This window comes from Rhipicephalus sanguineus, chromosome 8 (assembly GCF_013339695.2).
Source record: "Rhipicephalus sanguineus isolate Rsan-2018 chromosome 8, BIME_Rsan_1.4, whole genome shotgun sequence".
In the NCBI taxonomy this organism is placed as follows: Eukaryota; Metazoa; Arthropoda; class Arachnida; order Ixodida; family Ixodidae; genus Rhipicephalus; species Rhipicephalus sanguineus.
In genome coordinates this window covers 142,700,696-142,721,311 of record NC_051183.1, presented here as the reverse complement: position 1 = coordinate 142,721,311, position 20,616 = coordinate 142,700,696, and the positions used below count along the sequence as shown (strand labels likewise).

General features: G+C 45.8%; 1 protein-coding gene across 1 annotated transcript in view; it reads left to right on the top strand.

Annotated features, from left to right (window-relative positions):
* The window catches only part of LOC119402372 (GAS2-like protein 1), a 254,228-nt gene that overhangs the window by 210,640 nt on the left and 22,972 nt on the right, over positions 1-20,616 (top strand). Inside the window, exons 5-7 of the mRNA XM_037669506.2 lie at positions 10,564-10,705; positions 13,574-13,853; positions 15,688-16,015. Coding sequence (XP_037525434.1) covers positions 10,564-10,705; positions 13,574-13,853; positions 15,688-16,015 — 750 coding nt within the window. The remainder of the gene's footprint in view (positions 1-10,563; positions 10,706-13,573; positions 13,854-15,687; positions 16,016-20,616) is intronic.

The window sequence follows — 20,616 nt, the reverse complement described above, 5'->3', positions numbered from 1 at the left end:
TATCCAAAAACACAATGAACAAGTAAAGGGAAACGTATGGCAAACTGACACAAATAAACAAAATAACATGGCATTGCACAGTTCGCTTTGCCGTAGAACGTACACACACACACACACACACACACACACACACACACACACACACACACACACACACACACACACACACACACACACACACACACACACACACACACACACACACACACACACACACACACACACACACACACACACACACACACACACACACACACACACACACTTCTGTCCAGCGCATCACCTCATACATAGCTGCATATGGCTGCTCATCACAAGTGTTTATCTAGACCAGTTTCCACTAGGAAGTCTTTTAGAAAGATGTTGGCCTTTTGCTCGAACCCTGTCGAGCCCTGTAATGTAACCAGTCATAGCCTGTAAAGTAACATCTTTATGTGTCGTAAGAGATCAGCCGCTATTGAAATTTATTTTTGGATCAATTTCGTACGTATAAAAATTATTGCTTTGGTTCATATTATTCAATCGCATCTCCGTAAAACAGCGCTTATATCCTTGTATTATAATATTTGAATATACACGCTAGACATAAGGATTGCACCCAAGACATAAGGATTGCGCAGTCCCATGCTTCATTCAAGGCTTTTTTTTGGCGAGTCTGTCTGCCTATTGATTGCCCTTCATTTCAATGTGGCTGGCTTTCCACTGAAATACGATGTTGTGGCCCTGCACTGAAGCTTATATTACAGTTTCTGCAATACACCGGGCTATTTCGCCATTTTTGGAAGGTGATCACGCGTTTTTGATGATATAAGGGGTGGATTAGCAATATGTACATGCAAATGATTGATCGTGCAAGCCAGGGACATTTAGTGTGGTCTTACCCAAAAAGCAATCTTGTCGACATGCTGGCACGCGCGAGCAGCCACAAATGTTTACGAATGATCTGCGGATATTTTCCTTTTACGTGGGCGTACGTGATCAAGCGACCGGGCGTATCACGGTAATACTTATGGTCCTAAAGGTAATCGCTAATAGAATTAGGATCCGACCACCTTAAAACTCAATCAACCAAAGGACCAAGTAGAATTTCCTGCAACCTACTCGACAATAGGTCATATTCACACTGTAAACCGGGTGATACAGAAATGCGTGGAATACAACCAAGCCCCGTATATAGCCTTCATAAATTTTTATTTTCACCTCCAAGGCGGATGCACACAAGTCTGCCCCAGTGGGCACGCGCTTTAGACTGACGTCATGAGCCGGACGGCCCTCCGGTGAACATTACCGAGTGTATGGGCGGGAGTATTTCTTTAGTCGCGGAGGCGATCGGCTTCCGTGCTTCGGTCGTCTGGGCGGGGCCTCTCCGGGCTTAAGTTGTGTCAGACTATAGAAGGCTCGCACATGCAGACTGCAATGTCATGCTGATATACGACAGAGGACTGAAAGGACAATATCGTACCCAGTCCTGACTTTAACTTTCTCATACAGGCGGAAACAAACTGGTAATGGTAAATGACTCTTATACTAACAACCTTGTCAATCCCTACCCGGTTGTTTTGATGGCGCCGATTACACAGGTACTTTATTTCGAGGCGCCAAACCTATACAGTATACAACCTCGGTGATACGATCACGGCTCATGCGAATTTCGGGGTGATACGAATTTTTGTGTGGTCCCGGCCAAGGCACATTAGCCTACAATGTAATGGAGTACGGCTGTCGCGAACCGATTTTCACCCCGTGACGTCTCATACGAACGTACGCTACCGCTCAGGTACTTGCCTGCGCTGTCGCGGAAGACGCGGCAGTCACGCGCGGGCGGAGGAACCCAAGCGCGCCGCGCCGCCAGTTTGTCAGCACAGGCCATCTGCAGCGCGTCGTAGCCTCCGAGATTGTGCGCGCGAATATTGGAGGCCCTAACGCAGTAAAACTCCCCAAAAACACCACCATGATAAGAAAATAACAACAAAGGATTTTCTGGCCTTCATTTCTCGCACGCAAAGCGCTCCTTAGGTCACTTTTGCCGCAATACTTTGGTGTAATGCGGAAAAGAGCACTAAGATTTGGAAGGGGCTATTAGCTGTCACGGGTCACATCTGGTTCATTGATTACACACAAGTATGATCGCTGACGTCTAAAAACTTCACTGGCAATCAGTAAGAGCTGTTCATGACGTTGCTGTGACCCTGAGAAACAATGAATGAAAACGTACGCCAGCTTTCTTTTGTTGCATACTAATTTTTCATGTTTTTTGGTGATACGATTTTTCGGGTGACACGAATATTTTTGGTGGTCCCACGAGATTCGTATCACCGAGGTTTTACTGTATACGAGCATGCCCTATAGTATGTGTACCCTCTGTCTCCAAAACGACGCCGTCTCGTCTGCCTGTCGAGTTCCTTCCGGACCAGATTTCCGCGTCGCCACACTTGAGAGCCCCTGTGCGCCCTCCGAGAGATTGACAGGAGGTGTATATCTCCCTTCTATGTTTACGGCCTGTGTGGCGCGTTCTCCTAGTCCGTCCGCCCGTCTTTTTGCTGCACCCCGCTATGTCTGAGAGCCGCTCCCCCGCGACTCGAGCCCCTTGCTTGCCTTGCTCACCGCTTCTCGTGCTGGCTCACTAAGTCCGTGCAGCGCTTACTATGTAGGACCCGAGTTCACTAGTCTCTTAGTGCAAAGACTGTATACGCGTACCTGTATGCTGCAAATGTAAACGTTCACAGGTACAGTCGCGCTCAATATGACTTTCAACACGGGAGCGCGTGACCTTACGAGTTTAAAGACTTCGCATTCCTTCCACTAGCCCTTATTTCTACAGCTAAACGCTGTCATTTCACTGGGAGATGTTCCCAAATAAGAAAATAATATTAGGTTACGGAAATGAAGCAAGTTGAAGCTGTGCGCAATCGTTAAACTCGAGAGGCCACGCGCTCCCGTGTTGCAAGTCATATTGAGCGCGGCTGTACACGTCTGGCTGGGCGAAAAGAATTGCAGATAAGCATAGCTCCAGCCACAGTGAACCAGAAGTTTCTGGATCCGTTCAGGTTCTTTTTTTCTTTAATTAAATGTGTATAAGAAGAGGTTGTTGCCAATGCGTGGCGCCGGAAATGACTAGCCATTTCGGCATCTCTGGAATCGAACCCAGGCGTTCCGCACGGCAGTGAAGTATTCTACCACAGTAGCCATGCCAGTGCTTCAAACAGCTTTGCAAAAAGAGCTTGATTTATGCACGCCCTGATTTCGGGGCAACGTCAGCTGTGGTTGCAGTGTTCGCTATCCGCTGTCATAGCAGCGCAATACACATTGACTCGGCAAGCTATGGTAATGCGTTGCTCGAATTCGCCGAATACCGCTACTCAAAGATACGCACATCACCGCACCGTAGCGTGTACGTTGTTGCGATAAAACTGACACCGTTTTAACGTGAGTGCCGACGTTAGGTCGGACCATGAGCTACCTATTGCACGCCAGTGTAGTCCATATGGTTAGCAAGCCTACCATATGCGCGCGAGTACGACATTTACCCGAGACGTCGATCCAACACGTAACGCTCGACTCAAAGCGAAAAATCCGGCATAGGCTGCTACTCGCCGACTGCTTCGCATAAAATCGATTCCCTCAATGTTTGAGATCCGCTGGGATTTTTTCGTAACACATTTTGTTTACTTCCTTTATTACTATTTCATTTACGTAGGACAAAAGAAATAACTTTCGGGTCGACGCCATGGTTTTCGTGACGTAAACCTTGACAGTTATTACTGGCCGGCGAAAACGTACACTGGCGAACTAAAATAGAACACAAAACAAGAGAAACTGACGTTTCGGTGACCAATACGGGAGCGTCATTCACAGTGAACGAATGCATGGCGGTCTTTATTATATATACGTCGAAAGACGTCATGCAATTGCGTATAACTCAGGAACAGGACCCCCTGGCAGATTTATCCTGTTAGTAGTGGATTATATGCATAAATTTTCAATGGAGCAGGTGGGATGATAGGTTTTTTTTTTTTCGATGACGGAAGCCGATTACCAGTCAATGCAGTGCCCAGTTTTTTTCATGATGCTCTGCGAGGGTGTTGGAAACCGTGTGTCCACTTATTGCTAATGGTCGATTCCACGAAAGATCGAAAAAGGGTGTATATTTGATGTTTCCGATTTTCCTGATAATTTTGTATGTTGTGCACATATGATTGCACAGCACGAAATCGCAGTTAGTTTTCAAATAAAATTTTTTTTCAACACAGCAAAATTCGACCAGTGTCGCCGGTTGACGACGACCATTTTACGAAGAATGCGTTTTCGTAACTTCGGAACCATGCTGGCAGCCACTGAAGCTATATATTACAAATATCTTTCTTTTTGGCGGAAGTAGAAGTAAAGAGGAAATAGCTCTTATCATTTCATGGAATTCTGAGTAAATTATGTATTTTTAAAACTTCACGAAAAACGCTGCGTTTTTGAAAATCAGTCAAATTTGGGACGCTATGGCTACTTCTGTGAACATCTTAGCTTGTTCATATTTGCAGTATGAATAGGCTTTTATGTGAATAATGAACCTCTGCATTTGTATTTCTCTAATAATTTTCAAAGTAGTAAATGTTCATGCTCGAAACACCAAAAAGAGAAAAGTGCTCCTCCATTCAAAAATCTATAATAAAAAAACCCAATCTCAATTTTGTTCAAAGTCCCCCAAAATATTCTCAAAGGCCTGCAGAATGATATTATGAAAAAAAAACATGTTGCCTCATTTTTATTAGAACAAAAGCAGAAAATGTCAAACATTGTGTTTCCAGAGCGTGGTGGCCACTGCGTAAAGGACATCTCTAGTAACAAGAAAATACAGTAACACGTCTTTTTTCTTCTCTGAGCTTTGCTAAACAGAAGTAATGATCTATTGTTGGAAAGTGGGAACTGTTTTGTAAAGAAACAAAAGATCGTTCCAATTAAATGCATTTGCGACACCACTTACATTCCTCGTCGACGGGCAGCACGGACATTTTCATTCCTCTGGATAATTTTTTTTTAGTAAATGCGCTTATATAAAAGTAACGAAGCTAAACGCGAAATGCGTGTAGCTGATTCGATCATGCATTGTAAGAATGTGAGAAATCGCAAATGACGGCAGTGGTGAACGGCGAGTACCGCAGTGCAACCTATAAGCACAGCAGCCACACATTGTTTGCCAGGCTTTGTCGCTATGCACGAGAAAAAGCTGGGGTGTCGATTGCGTTGGTTACACGATACATTTTTCACCGCTCGTCGCTCTCCCGCCCGGTCTCTGGATCCGCACAGTGCGGATCGTGTGGCCCGCGCTACAAGCACTCGTGTAAACGGAGTAGCATACGTTAGGCGGACAGGTGCAAAGGCCGGCGCAATGGACGCCCGCCTGAGCAGACGACAGCAACGAGTACGGCTGTGCCAGTCAGCCAAACACCACCTGAGATAGAAGTCAAGCATCCAAATTGTGCTTCACTTTGATGCGATCACTGTCCTTCGCTCTGAAGGTGGCTATGGGTAGGCGTTATAGCCATGGCCGAGATTTTGTACGGACTGCCTCATGGTGCACAAAAAGAAAATTCCGCTGCAGCAGAATTTTCGTTACGTGTCGGATCGAGACTCTTTTGCGGAGGGTCATGAAGCAGGATGCGCGCTCAATTCAAGACGGAGACCAGATCTGCCAGCACTCCTTCAAGAGAAAGAAGGATATGCAAAACAATAAATCAGATGCAATGCAAACAAGACGTGTTTTGTCCGTGGCCAGAACTGCTGCCACCAATCTTCATGTAATCGATTCTTTTTAAACTCTGCTTTGATCACACAAGGTTTGACAACGTACACATTTGGGCCAACAAAAACCACACCTCTTGGCGACCGCTCTCCAGAAATTCATTTCCATTCATGAAGAGACCTTGGCTTTTATACCAATCTCTCAATTCTGCCACAGCACATCATCATAAGAGACGCATGGAGGGAATGCGTTCTTTAGCACTCAAGGTATGAATTATACTCAAGTGAAATAGATGAAAGAAAAGGAGGCTACAACTGAAAGTGCATACTGTGGACTGAGGGATGTCTAACACTGGCGTGAAGTCGCAAACCACGCGAATGCATTTAATTGGAACGGTCTTTTTTTTTACAAAACAGTTCCCAATTTCCGACCATAGATCAATACTGTTGTTTAGCGAAGCTCAGAAAAGAAAAAGGACGTGTTACTGTATTTTCTTGTTACTAGAGGTGTCCTTTGCGCAGTAGCCACCATGCTCTGGAAACACAATGTTCGACATTTTCTGCTTTTGTTGTAATAAAAATGATGCAACATGTTTTTTCATAATATCATTCTGCAGTCCTTTGAGAACATTTTGGGGGACTTTGAACAAAATTGAGATTGGGTTTTTTTATTATAGATTTTTGAATGGAGGAGCACTTTTCTCTTTTTGGTGTTTCGAGCATGAAAATTTACTACTTTGAAAATTATTAGAGAAATACAAATGCAGAGGTTCATTATTCACATAAAAGCCTATTCATACTGCAAATATGAACAAGCTAAGATGTTCACAGAAGTAGCCATAGCGTCCCAAATTCGACTGATTTTCAAAAACGCAGCGTTTTTCGTGAATTTTTAAAAATACATAATTTACTCAGAATTCCATTAAATGATAAGAGCTATTTCCTCTTTACTTCTACTTCCGCCAAAAAGAAAGATATTTGTAATATATAGCTTCAGTGGCTGCCAGCATGATTGCGAATTTACGAAAACGCACTCTTCGTAAAATGGCCGTCGTCAACTGGCGACACTTGTCGAATTTTCCTGTGTTGAAAAAAATTTTTATTTGAAAACGAACTGCGATTTCGTGCTGTGCAGTCTTATGTGCATACCATACAAAATTATCAGGAAAATCGGAAACATCAAATATACACCCTTTTTCGATCTTTCGTGGAATCGACCTAATTGTATTGATCCCTCCCCCCCCCTCCCCCCCCCCCCCCGCCCCAAGCCTTCTGCACCTCACTGGTGTTTCAGTGCCTCCGGGATCGACCCACCTTTGACCAAGCGACGACGTCAGGTGGTGACGTCACCGTGTGACGTCATGCTATGTGATTTGACAGGGACGTCACGATGGCGTCACAAATATTGGCGATACCTTACGCCATCATGAGGTCATTGATTGTGTCATCATGAACTCATGTGTGATCACGCGACTTTTTTCGCATCGTTTCGCCCACGGTCACTTTTCGCTTTCGATGAGGCATGCGTTGCTTTCGCCTCTAAAAGTTCGCGAACTCGGACCTCGGATTATCTGGCAATGCCATTACCGCAAACGCTGCACCGCGACAAGCCTTCACGGAGGAGCCAAAAGAAAGTAGCTGTGGAGTGGGGTGCCAGCGAGGATAGGAAGTACTAGCGAGATCAGCGTCGTTCGTGGCGTATCTGTTTGCCCTGTGGGTTCTCCCTCTCCCCTCCTTGACGTCGTGGTCATGCGGGCGCCCGTTGAGTAACGGGACTGAGAGGGGGAGGCTAGATGGGCGGACTTCTCGCGAGCTTACGTTCACGCATTGCTGCAGACGCCGCCCCCTCACCCAGTCCCGTTCTCCGTACTGGCAGCCATACTCAAGTTCTTCCTCCTCTTCGCAGTGTTTTTATTCCCTCCGTCCGGGGTCTCCAGAGGTCGCTGGCCTCGCCCCGCGATCCGTTAGATGCATCACCAGGGAAAGCAGAGCGCGCGCGCGCGCTTCTCCCTTTCTCCCGCACCACCACCAGCTGCTTTCGCGTTTGGCCACAATCCAGCGCTTCTATATCTTTACTTTTTACATGTGTATACATATATATTGCTTCTTTATTACTCATTGTGGCTTTGATTTGATAGTTGAAGCAGGATCAAGTTGGTATCGATCCATCAGAAGGTATTAACAGTGCATACAAGATTAGCAAACGGGACAAAAAAAGAAAAAAAATAATGTCGCAAGGGCCCCTTATACATTCGCCTAAGACGACTCGAAGGCGAAAGCCATCTTTCTTCTTTTTCTTATCAGTCGCTGTATAATAATAATGGCGTTATTTTACCTCGATGTTTCGGCTACCGAATGTAGCCATACGTTAATGTGTAGTCTGCACACAATGTAACAGTGTGTGTACGAACGTTATGAAACTTATTTCTATAAATGTAGTGAACATCTGAAATAGTATTACAGTGTAATAATCGTTTTGTCATATTTTAAGGTGTTATAATGTTCTGAAAAAAAAAAAAAGTTTATCACATTGTTTTCCTCTGTAAGCTGCTGTTTTTCACAAATATACTTGAATGAATAACCGCTATCCTCAGGCTAGCGATTCAGACGTATTTTTTTCAGGACATGTCTTCTACTGCTTGGGATTGTTTAATAAAGCATTTCAGCTTTACAATTTCTATTTCGTGTCATATGTATATTCTCTGTCTTTCCTTTTTTTTTCTTATATTGTATTATAGGCTTCATATTGTTATATATTTAATTGTGTAACACTGTAAGCTGTGTAACCCTGTGAGAACGACATCCATTGTTCCTGTTTCATCGTTTCTCTACTAGATATTGTATAACACACAGGTATCTTTTTAGTATACTACCCGTATATAATTTTCTCATATTATGCTGCCCGTCTTTTGTTTGCACTCCACTCCACCCCCACCCCCTAGGTAATGCCCTAACGGGCCCTTTGAGTATTCGTAATGAAACATAAATACATAAATGAAATTAAGTACAATTACATTTTTGCAAACTGGTATATGTCAATGCAATGAAATGAACTTCACGGAAATTCGTTTCTTCTCCCGTGGGTGTCTGTTTTCCTCGAGGCCGTAACCATAAACCGCGACGCATGCGCAGTTCGCACTGCGCGCGCATTGACCCTTTTTAGACCTTACCGAGTCGGTAAGGAGGTCTCAAGGCTGCCGAAGCAAGGACGTGTGCCTAGCTCTCCCCCCATAATAAGCACCGCAAGGGGTGTAGTAGCGAGTCTGAGGATGTTCACCACCCCAGGAAGAGTCTGAGAAAGCAAGCGACGCGCGTCATCTGATCGCCGCCACTTTTCGCGCCCTGCAGCCAACCGCAAGGCCGTCCTTTTATTCGTCAACCGCCCTGACTTTCTCTCTTCCTTGCTGTCTCTACGACGTCAGTCTCGCATCGCGGTTGCGCTACTCAGTTATTTCTTTTTTTTTTTTTTGGGGGGGGGGGGGTGTTGTTGCTTGTTTGTTTTTAGTTTCAGTGCCTTGCGTGTTACCTCTTTGCTTTCAGCACTTGCTGTCGCACGCGGAGTTAAATATAACTGATCTGAGTGCACTTCGCGGTTACCCGTCGTTTCTTGCTTCTCGTTTCGCTTCTGGCTATTTCTGGGCTCTCCCTTTTCTAGGCAGCATCCGACTGTTCCACATCGCTTATTATTATTTCTGTTATTTTTCGTAAGTTTTTACGAGTACTCGCGTGCGGGGTTGCCTGCGGCATAGTCGTCTTTACCTCTTGCTTCAGTCTAATTCTATAGAAACGATCCACTTGTTCTCCGGTCTAATGTTATAAATTTCATAAAAGAAAGCGGCGTTTTACTAAAACTTTAGAATTAAATATTACTTACTGGTTAATACAAAATACCTTGTGTCTGGCGCAGCTTAGCCTCAGTTGTTTTTGCGCCATTAAACTCGATTTAACTAGAACTCAGTCTGAAGTAGCCCATACATGTGTAATGCGTAAACATAATTGATTTATTTTTTAACGTGTAAGGGCTGCCTTTAGAGCAAATTACGGTGAGAGCCGTGCGGGCTTACACTGTGTGAAACGAAGCAGCGCGAAAACCTATCCTCTAAGACAACTTGGATTTCATCACCAATCAATTTTTATACTTACTAACGCCCGGGTAGCTGCACGGCGAACAAAATTTTACCTTCTGAATCTTCACTTATGAATAAGAAGAAAGCACTTATCAGCGAAAATAACTGCGACTCTCTCATTTCAAACCTAATCAGTCTAGAAGACATTTTAATAATTTGCTTACTGGCATGTAAGACATACGCAACATGGAAATTCCGTTGTTCACCTCTTTAGAATTGCATTTGAGGAGGAGAGTGAAGCGGAGAGGAAGACAAACTTTATTGAAGTGAACTCTGCGTAGTTCCTGTAGGTGGAGCCCCTCTTCCGGGCCATCTCTGGATGTTGCATCTTCAGGCAACTAACTGGTCGTATGATATATTTACATTGGTCGTTGGAAGGACCCTCCACTAGAGTAAATTTTACCAATTCCAAGAGTGCCCTGGTATTTCAGTCTGAATAAATTATTCGCGCACGTATGCACACCACTCAGTCACTCATTCTGTCACTTACTGGCCCGCTGACTTATGTAGTCACTCAGTCACCCACTCACTCACTCATTCAGTCACACGCTTTGTCACTTACTCGCACTCACCCACTCACTCAATCACTCAATGACCCACTCTTTCTTTGGCCTACTCTCTTTGTCAATCAATAAGTAAAAGCTTTACTTTTCTTGTCGTATTTAGCCGTGACATTATATTTCACTTTTTTCGTTTTGCGCAGGTGGTTCCGAGCTTCGAGTTCAAGTGCTGGGAGAACGCAAAGTCCGGCACTTTCTTCGCACGTGACAACGTGGACAACTTCCTGCGATGGTGCCGCAAGTTTGGTGTCAACGAGTCGGTCATGTTCGAGTCGGACGGACTTGGTGAGCGATATTTCATTTCGTCGTGTCGTTCCCAAAACGACGATCGCGAACGTTCGAGGAACGGTGGTTATCCGCAGTGCTGAATCACCAAAGTGGACGACGCGGCTTAACCTGTATAAACTGCCTATAGCATTCATAATGTTCAACTAAGGCTCCAGGAAGTAACTGAAGTCAAATTTACAGATCTATTTTCGAGTACACCCTGACAAAGCACGCTGTATTTAAGTTTCTGCTTTAGTCGCTGGGCTTCATTGTATTTTTTTATATAATTAGTATATCGCTGGCTCTTCGATGACGTGTTTTCTGGTTATATATTCGTCGCTCTAGCAAGCAACACTAAAGTCCAAAACTTATTTTGAGCAGTTTAAACCGAGAACATTGCCGCGTATTGTCAAGCGGTTGTGTCTGCAAAGGACGCAGAACTCAAACCGGTAAATATAAGTTTTTTATTGGGACATCTTGTGGCCCAGGAAAAGAAACTCTCGGAGTTCAAGCAACACTCGTTGTACAACGATAACGGTGAGCACGGACGTTGGTCGTCGATGATCTGATCGTCGGCGGAACGCGTCATGTTTTTACACGAGTAGTCGAACATCACAGCGCTATCGCTGGTGCTCGCGTTAGCTCTAGAATAAACTTGACTACTCGCGTAATGCCTGCAGTCTTGTCACTCAGAGTGCTATAAAACAATCGAGAAGATTCTCAGATATTGCGGCGCGGCCTGCGTCAAGCGCTGGTAGGATTTTGTGGGTGAAGCCCGATCACATAAAAATAAAGAAATAAGCATGCGTGGTAGTATATTTCAAGTTAAATCAAGGGGGGCAGTTTATGTATAGGTTCTCCGAAAAGTGCATGTTCGAGTGAAATTTGAGCTGAACCGGACCTAAAGTGAGCTATGCAGTAGTACCTAGAAGTGAATTCGAGTGCTAAGATTAGATGCACTCGGAATTCTTGTTTACCTATTATAGACTCGCCCAGGCGCGCCTGGCTTCATTAGGGGCAATTTGTCTGCTTCGCTCGGCGATGATGTGACAGATGACTCTTTAAAGAAACTTAAGATGTTCCTCACTCTTTAAAAGTGAAGTGCGTAAAACGAGGTGTTCCCTGACGAAGTCGTCAGGCCGAGAGCTTTGGCATGCTGACAAGCTGACAACAGCCTTTGGCAGGCTTCTCAAACCTTTTCCCGAAGGCTTATTTTTTCGTTTGCTCCTTTGTACATTTTATCCTTCTTTTATCCTTTTTTTTTTCATCTCACACAGCGGCCACACGTTGTCAAAAGTGAAATACGCAGGCGAACACTTTTTTATTTTTTTCTATTTTTTCGGTCTCTCGTTTTCGCCGCCAGCACGTAAGTACTTATTGACGGGCATGTCAACGAGTGGGTCGACGTACACCGCTCACTTACCTTTTTGTTTTGTTTTGTTTTCTGTTTTTTTTTTTTAATTATCTGCAAGTGACAAGCTAGTTGATGACTTGCTTGACGGTAATTGCTCCTCGAACGTAAGATGCGTCTCATTTTCTTGCTTTTCTAGAGGAATTGAATGATGAAGCTCGCACTCCAAGAAGAAACTCAGAAGTGGTTTCGCCGCGGGCTGCCAAAAGCCTTGTCATATTACCTCCTTTGAAGATGTCTTTTCTGCTAGTTTCATTTTAATTATGGGCGCATTATATCTTTTTTCTATAATTGTATCCCCCCTCACTTCCCTTTCATTTTTTTCCCCTCCGTCAATTTTCCTTTTTCCTTTGCTATTCATGTGTCAGCGTCAAGGCTCGACACCTCCGAAGCGTGCGGCAACCATCTTGTACCTCCTGGTCCTTTGGTATTCGAACAATGCAGCAATGTTTACCTCATAGAGGCGCTAAAGTGGGAGTTACGCTCAGCTATACTAGCAAATTACCATTTTAGTAGCAGGTCAGAACATTGTTTCAGGCCGACCTCTCAGCTTTTACACCGTAACAAATCTGTTTCTTTCACATTAACAGGAATACAGTCTAGCCGCTAAAGAGACACCTGGTAAGCCAGAAAAGGTAAAAAAATATAGAGGCGGGTGGCGACGTCACATGAAAGTTGCCACACCGTGCTTGCCGTGACGTCATAGATTCTGGTGCCTTATGTTGGGGCTTATGCTTCTGACCAATCAAGGGTGAATTATATTCTGTTCTAAAAGGCACCGACGGCATGATATTTTGCGAAAACTTACATTAGTGCAAACGTGGCTATAAATACGAAAACGTTAGTGAATAATTTGTGACGACACGGCGACATAGCGGTTTTTGGGATATATATATATATATATATATATATATATATATATATATATATATATATATATACTGGATTTCATCTTTTCTGTTTGCACGCCCGGGCTGTTCCCGAGCAAAAAAGAAACCTCTGGCTACTATACCTTGCTTAAAAGGTCAGAGGTTAAAAGGTCAGGAGCGATATGTTATGAAAATTGCTAAACGTTGTCTGACGTGTGTACATGGGGGCGGGGACCTTTGTCAGGCTCGCAAGCCTTTAGTCTTCGCCGCCATCTTGACTGATCAAGAAAATACAGGCATTGAACATTGAAATTTGTATTGAACGAAGTTTCGACATGACGGAGTAAATTGCCGATTTTACCGACTTAGTTGTATCGATCGATGTTTAACTATTCTCGTTTTAGCCGAGTTCAAGGCCTGGCACTCAGACTGGCAGTAATGAACGAATGATTAAAATATTCCCACAGTTCTCGAAACGTAATTTACCAGCATGAGCTTCTTGAGTGTGTATATATCGCTGTGATGTCTTTAAGGCAAGCTTATCCTATTTCGTTCTTCCGCCCTACTGTGCCTATCGTGACCACCACCACCACGTGCATGCCCCAGTGCTTCACAACCAGCCTCGTTGCGTGGTGCTGTGCCTATTGCAGCTGGGCCGCATCGCGTCGCGGTTCGGCGTCGAGCCACCGGGCCTCGTTCAGCTGGAGAAGGAGATCGAGGAACAAGAGCAGCAGCTTCTCCAGCAGCAAGACGACGTGCCCGAAGCCCTAGGCGCCGTCGTTGACGAAGAGGAGTCCTCTTCGGCGTGCTCGTCGCCGGCGCTGTCCCGCGCCCACTCGTGCCTGTCGGACGACGACGTCGCCTCCAGCACCGGCGACCAGCAAGGGTAACGAGTCTTTTGAAGAGTAACGAATATTGCGCGCTGTGTCAGCTATGGCGTAACTACACTCTAGTAAAAAATCGAGTTAACAAATCCTGTGCTAACGTCGTGCTTGTGTAGGTCTTGGTGTAGTTCTAAATCTTGCATTTAATGCAGCTCCACTACCGTAAAACCTGCGAAAGTGCGTACGGGCAACCCAGCGAACCCAGCGCTTGCCACCGCCTCGGCGATCGCGCGCTTGCCGAGGCGGTGGCGCCTTCTCTTGCGCGGCACGGGTATTAAACGGATTTTTCAAAGCGCTTTTAGCGATGTTAGGTAAATTGTTGCGATTAATTATTGGTTATTTCTGTAGTTTATATTATTTTAGACTTCGGTAGCTTATTTTACGCTGGTTTTGAGCATTGTTAGCCTTGTTTTATGCCTGTATTGACCACTTCGCGACCATCCGACATGAGACAGTGGATGGACGACGAGCCGGACCCTTAAAGTGCTGCGCGCTTGAAAGGGTGCATTATTGTGCCACAACAATAATCGTCATTTGGGTTGCTTGCGTTTCCTTTCTTGAAAACTCTGAGATCGCCACATTCCTATCAGAAATGCTATCTCACGCTGACAACGCGCATGCCGATCGTAACATGGAAGTCGCGATCGATACCGGGCGCACGGCGTTAGTGCAGGGAAAAGCCACGCCGGATAGCTGACGATTATTGTTGTGGGACAAAAGGACACCCTTTTTACCCGCTCTTTCCTAAGAGTGTACTCTTGACGGGATGCTTCAACCTGCGTGCTTTGAGGCAGTCTTGGTAATGATGATGTAACAGCTTTATTGAGCAGCCTTCAGCTTATCACGTCGGCTAAAGCCACGGGAGGCGCCCGAGGAGGGCAGTGAGAAGGGGGGGGGGGTCGCCTCTCAGATTATCGCCTGACCCCCCTACCCCTTAAAAGTTTGGACACCACAGATGAGAGACAACAAATCTGCGCTTTCCTTTCAAGATAATGCATAATCCCCCCCCCTCCTCCCCACCTCCTATGGAACTCTCTTGCGCACTCTCACACCAAGGAGTGTTCGCCGAACTACGTGAGTTTCACGGATCGTTAAGGAGGTACTAATATCGGTTGTTGTTCAAAGGTTAAGTTAGCTGCATGCTTGTGAGTAATGACTGCCGCACAACTGTAGCCTCATTCCAGCCTAACGAAAATCACCCCGACATATTTGCGAGATTATCTCACCACGAGATAAACAAGTAGTTTTATTCAGCATCCAACCGCACATTTAAGCGGTATAGTATCCACTTCAACTGTATACCACTCTATGTATACGGGAGTCAGCAAAAAATATTATGCGCTTGATTGTTACCGCTTAAAGCCCTGTAGTCCTTATTTTTTCTTATGTACTTCAGCACAGGAGCACTGCTTAGCAAGATGGCGCTATATACCGTCACAGTTCTAGCCGGTACGACTGCGCCTATCGGTTTACTATGGTGGCATACAACTTTAGAAGTCTGCGGCATTTGCGGATGCACAAAATCTTACACCAATGCGCTTGCTCTCCGGACTGACGTCATGAGCCGGACGGCCGGTGACCCCGCCTCCGAAGAACATAGCTGAGTGCATGAGCGGGACTATTTCTTCAGTCGCGGAGGCGATCGGCTGCCGCGCTTCGGTGGCCTGGGCGGGGCCCCTCCGACTTCTTAAGTTTTATTCGTCTATCGTTTAACTCTTTTTCCTGGGAATGTACTTTCCAAAGGTTAGCAAGTTGCCCTGTACTTCTTTAATCGCCCTCGGCCTTGAAGAGATAAGCGCGGTACAAATGACCTTGATCCCTTTGCTCGTGTCAAAGGTCGGCGACCTCGAACGGCGGCACGGACAGCGCCGTCGAGAGTTCGCTGGAGCCCCAGCTCCCGGGCGCCATCGCCGACGCCGTCGACGGCGTGCCCATCAATGGGGCCTCGAGGAACAAGGACGAGGATGAGGACGACGACGGCAGGGACTCGGGCCTTCCTCACGAGGGCGGCGCCGAGGACTCCCTGGACGGCTCGTCGCTGAACGGGACCTCGTCCACGCCCAGTCCGCCACCGCCGCAGCAGCCGCCCGAGCCGCCGGTGCAGACCAAGGTCGCCAAGAAGGCCGAGGGCAAGAAGAAGGCTCCCTCGGACCTGGACCGGAAGGTCAGACGCCATCATTTGCTTATACTATATATAAGTGTCTATATGTTTCAATGGCCTCCTAAAAGCAAAATTAACTCAGCTCTGATCAGTGAATTACCAGCTGTTCAAGTTGTACGGCTATACCAGGGATCTCAAGCACGGGGCCCGAGGACCTCCCGCTAGCGGTCGGACCCGGACAAGACATTCTTCGTCCCACATTTTTTTTTTTAATAAGCCTGTTAACAGCTACACAGACGTGGCTGGTCTCAAGCACATTACTCGTGCGGCACCCCATGCGGCCACCATCTGTTAAAACATGACCGTGGGTCAAAAACTCTGTTTCAGAATCGCCGTCCAGATTTCATTCTGGACATCAGTATAGATACGTTTCTCGCCGCCTGACATCAAATCTCCTTCAGGAATGGTCCACATATGAGATGTGCAAAAGGCCTTCCTTGAAATTTGTAAATTTAGGTTTATATTTAATGGTGTGCTCATTTACATGTGTAACTTGTTCTTATGTAATCGTTGTATTGCATTGAATGTGTGTTTTTTCACTAGTATGTTCACTATTCACTCACGTTTGGACTGCGTAATTTTAACATGCTGTAATGATTAATCATTTCAACGTTATTGTTAACCGACGGTCCCAACGCAGTCACTCGACTTTGGGACCCTCGTCTGCGTAATACTAACCATGTACCTTTGTTTTTGAAAGAAATAAAATTACACCATTTCCCGCTAAAGGGGACCATGAGGCGATGCGAAGCCGGAGCACTTGCACGATCGCGTTCCGTTGGCGTTCGTTGGGCATGCTACTGACCTCGCGTCGTGGAACGCGAAGAGGGCGCTACGCGCGTCTTGTCTTCCATCTAGCCTGGCCGTTAATTCTCACAGGGCGAGCGGGGAATGCAGTCGGCAGGCATGTGAGAGGGGGCCAGCGTAGGAGAGGAGAGAGAGGGGGAGGAGACGCGCATGCGCTGGTGCTCATCGCTGCGTTGCGCAGGAGAGAATTTCGGCATGTCTAGCCCGCGTTTCAGAGGAAGAGTGGGGAGGGGAGAGGGTATGCGCATGCGCAGTAAGGGTGGTCACGCCGCACACCACCACCACAGGATTGAACTCCGCCATAAGATACTTCGCATCTAATAAACTGAAACGGAAATGGCAACGTACGTTAGCTTTAATTCGTGTACAACAGTATCGTAAGTGTTCGCCATAAATGCCTAAGCTTTACCACGCAGAAATTGCGGGAGTACTGAAACAAAATTTTGAAGGCGAAGTAACTTAATTTTGAAGGCGAAGTTGTGTGAGCACACACGCGTCGTCTACATAAATCAACGACTAATATAGGCTAGAGCATATTTAAAATCAATTCTAAACTGTGAGCTGCGCAACTGCACGCCACAATCTGCAGCCGTGTCACTACCTTTTAGTTATTTTTTTCTTCTTTGTTGCATTATCGCTTATGTGTTATCAGCACACCGGAATCACCACTCCGCTGAGCTATTTCTTTTTTTTTTTTTTTTCGGTCCTTATTGGACCGAAATTGTGCAGGCTCTTCCCCTATTTCGGTCGCTCACAAACCGGAGATTCTGCAGAAAATACACTGCCGGAAAACAAGTGAACAAGACAGGTTACCGGCGAAAAAAAAAGGGGGGGGGGGGCACCTTCATAGCGCTCCAATCGCCCCCTAGTGACAAAGAGGATGACGCGACGCGCATCCGACGATCGAATTCGCCTGGGAAAGTGGAATTACTAGGCCCAGGAGTGATTCATCCCCGCGCCATTGCCCCCCGTTTCTATAGGCCTTTATTTTCTGTTTTTTTTTTTGTTACATATTTATGATTATCTGATCTTTCGATTGGCACAAAACCTTCTTTTTTTTTTTCTTCGGAATAAGGTGGTTTTCACGTTGTGCTTGGAATCGTGTGCGTACCTTTTCCTAAAGAAAGCGTGTCTTGATCGGATGCATGTTTCTAGCTGTAATGTCCGGCGTCCTGTTCTTATTTATTTATTTATTTATTTATTTATTTATTTATAGTGGTATGTAAAGACCGCCTTTGGTTCGCCAGTCGGGGGCTGTCGTGTCTTTTCCCCTTAATTCCGTCGCCGCTTTCGGCATGGATGTCTGCAGTGCGCGGGCATATTAGTCGGGCCTCAACAGTTGCGTGCAGCACGAGTAAGGCTTGGTCGCTTAGGTAGACGGCATGCGCGCAGTGTGTGCATTCTGCCGCGTTTTACTGCTTGCGGAACGCCGGAGCCTTACGGACGCGATGGGATGATTAGTAATGATTTATAATTTCCATGCACTTCACGTCAGGGTGGCGACAAATATATTCATCGAGACTTTGTAAGCTGCTTGCGTCCAACCATGTCGCAGTATTGCGCGCCGCCTGTCCGCTGAAACTCCTAAGTTTACGTTTACAAAGGCACAAGCCATACCGCTTGTGGCGCCATCTTAAACCATATTGCGCTGCCTTGCTCTTGCAATTAAAAGTCGCTCTGCTGTACTTTTAACTGCAGGCAGGGGCGTAGCCAGAAATTTTTTTCGGGGGGGGGGGGGGGGGTTCTACCATACTTTATGTATGTTCGTGCGTGCGTTTGTATGTGCGCATGTATATATAGGCAAGCAAAACTGAAAAATTTCGGAGGGGGGTGTTTGAACCCCCCCCCCTGGCCTCGCCCCTGACTGCTGGTATAAACACGCCATTGTAAATGTTGACATTGATGTATATTACGTGAGCTTGGTGCCAGATCTCATGTACAGGTAATAATAATCAGTCATCATTCAGTCGTTTACATAACGTTCCCAGTTACAACCGTAAGGTCTTTGTACTGCCCGACGCAAAACAGAATTGCGAATAATAAACAATACAACAAAGACAGCCTACAGCGGAAAAAGGGCGGACAAAAAAGCATTAGAAGTATAAAAAAAACATGACAATAGGTTGGGGTAACTTGAACAAGCTTGAAATAATAATAATAATAATAATAATAATAATAATAATAATAATAATAATAATAATAATAATAATAATAGCAGAACCTGATAAATGTGTACGAATTGCACAAAAGCGAGTAACGCGCAGAACGAAACTTAATGCTATTTCACGAAATTGCGGTCTCAAATGCATGCGATCTGTTTTCACTTGGGGATTATCATTGCAACCTACCCGTAATGCATTAGGACGTGTCGTCAGCTTCCATGGGGCATAACACCAGTGCACCGAACTGATGAGGGAGAGAGCTCTCCTTTGGCTTCGCCGGCACACTGGCGGTGCATTTCCATTCCCTTTGCGAATGAAAAATCAGCCCGAATAACTCTCGCGGTGTTGTTACACAGTATTTATCGCCCCCACCCCGGATGTGGGCCGCTTCCGGCCGCCTATTCGTCGGTCGCGAGCCTTTCATGCTATCCGAAATAAACGGGACAAATAAAAAATATGATCGTAGTTGAAGAAATGGGTGTGGCCGCCCCTTATCTTGGAATTCGTATTCTGCACCACCCTGCTCTATATTTGTTGTTCTGGTTGTTCCTCCAAAACACGTTTTATTCACCGTACGTTGACATATTGTAACAGTTTGGTGTGCGACGCACTAGCTTCAAGTGCGCTGGGTTGACACCTCGACATATTTGTAAAAGCTTTTTTTTTTATTAACTGAGTCATGGGCTGACATCTTGCCATCTTTTCAATGCATATTTTTAAATGGGGTCACTGTGTCAAAAAAATTCCTGTTTACAAATTTTTCTCGAGCGTCTGCTTGAAAGTAATTGATTCAGCTGTTCTAGACAAGGATACCATTTGACGACTAATGTGCGCGTTTTTAATAACCGTATTAGACTATTAAGAAATAAAGGTGACAGTTCGTTCAATGTTTAAGCTCCCACCGAGACAGCGATGTTCAGTGATCGAAAAATATGGGGGTGGGCCCGATGTGGTTGTTGTTTGAATAGAATAAACAGTAGTCATTTGCGACTAACGTGATCAAAAATGGTGGTGAAACTTGCCCCCTACCCTCCCCTAATGTAGAACCCTGCGCACGCCTATGACCTTCAGTTAGTTCGATCGCACGGACACATTCTAAACAGCACTGTACTGGTAGCCGGTGCGTGCCTACGTCGAAGGATCCAGCACGCTTTGGCCAGCGAGAATCATACTGACGGGATGTTAAAGGAGTCCTGACACAAAAATTTTCGCCCCGCGTTTTTTTGCTGCAATGTGTCGCTGGGGGCCTGTTAGTAATAACACGGCTAGATAATTAATTACAAGCTCCTCATTACCGACACAGCCTCAGTTTCGGTTTTACAGAGATCCAAAAACGACAAGCCGCCGGGTGCAACTATCACCACCTGGCGAGTGAAACGCTCGGTCACGTGAGCACACAGAACAGTGACGCATTTCCGCGCGGTCTGTCGTCGTCGGGCTCATCGTCGTCTGATGGCGACGATTTTCTTGCGGCGGGGATGGAAGAAATTTTCGACGTGGCGAATCACTTCTGGTATGACTCGCTGGCGAGGAGCGATTTGTCGGGAAGCGCGTCAAAACAGAAATGGCGGCTACGACGTCATCATAACTTGTACCGGCTGCAACGGTTACGTAGGGGCAGGCACGTAGGCAAGG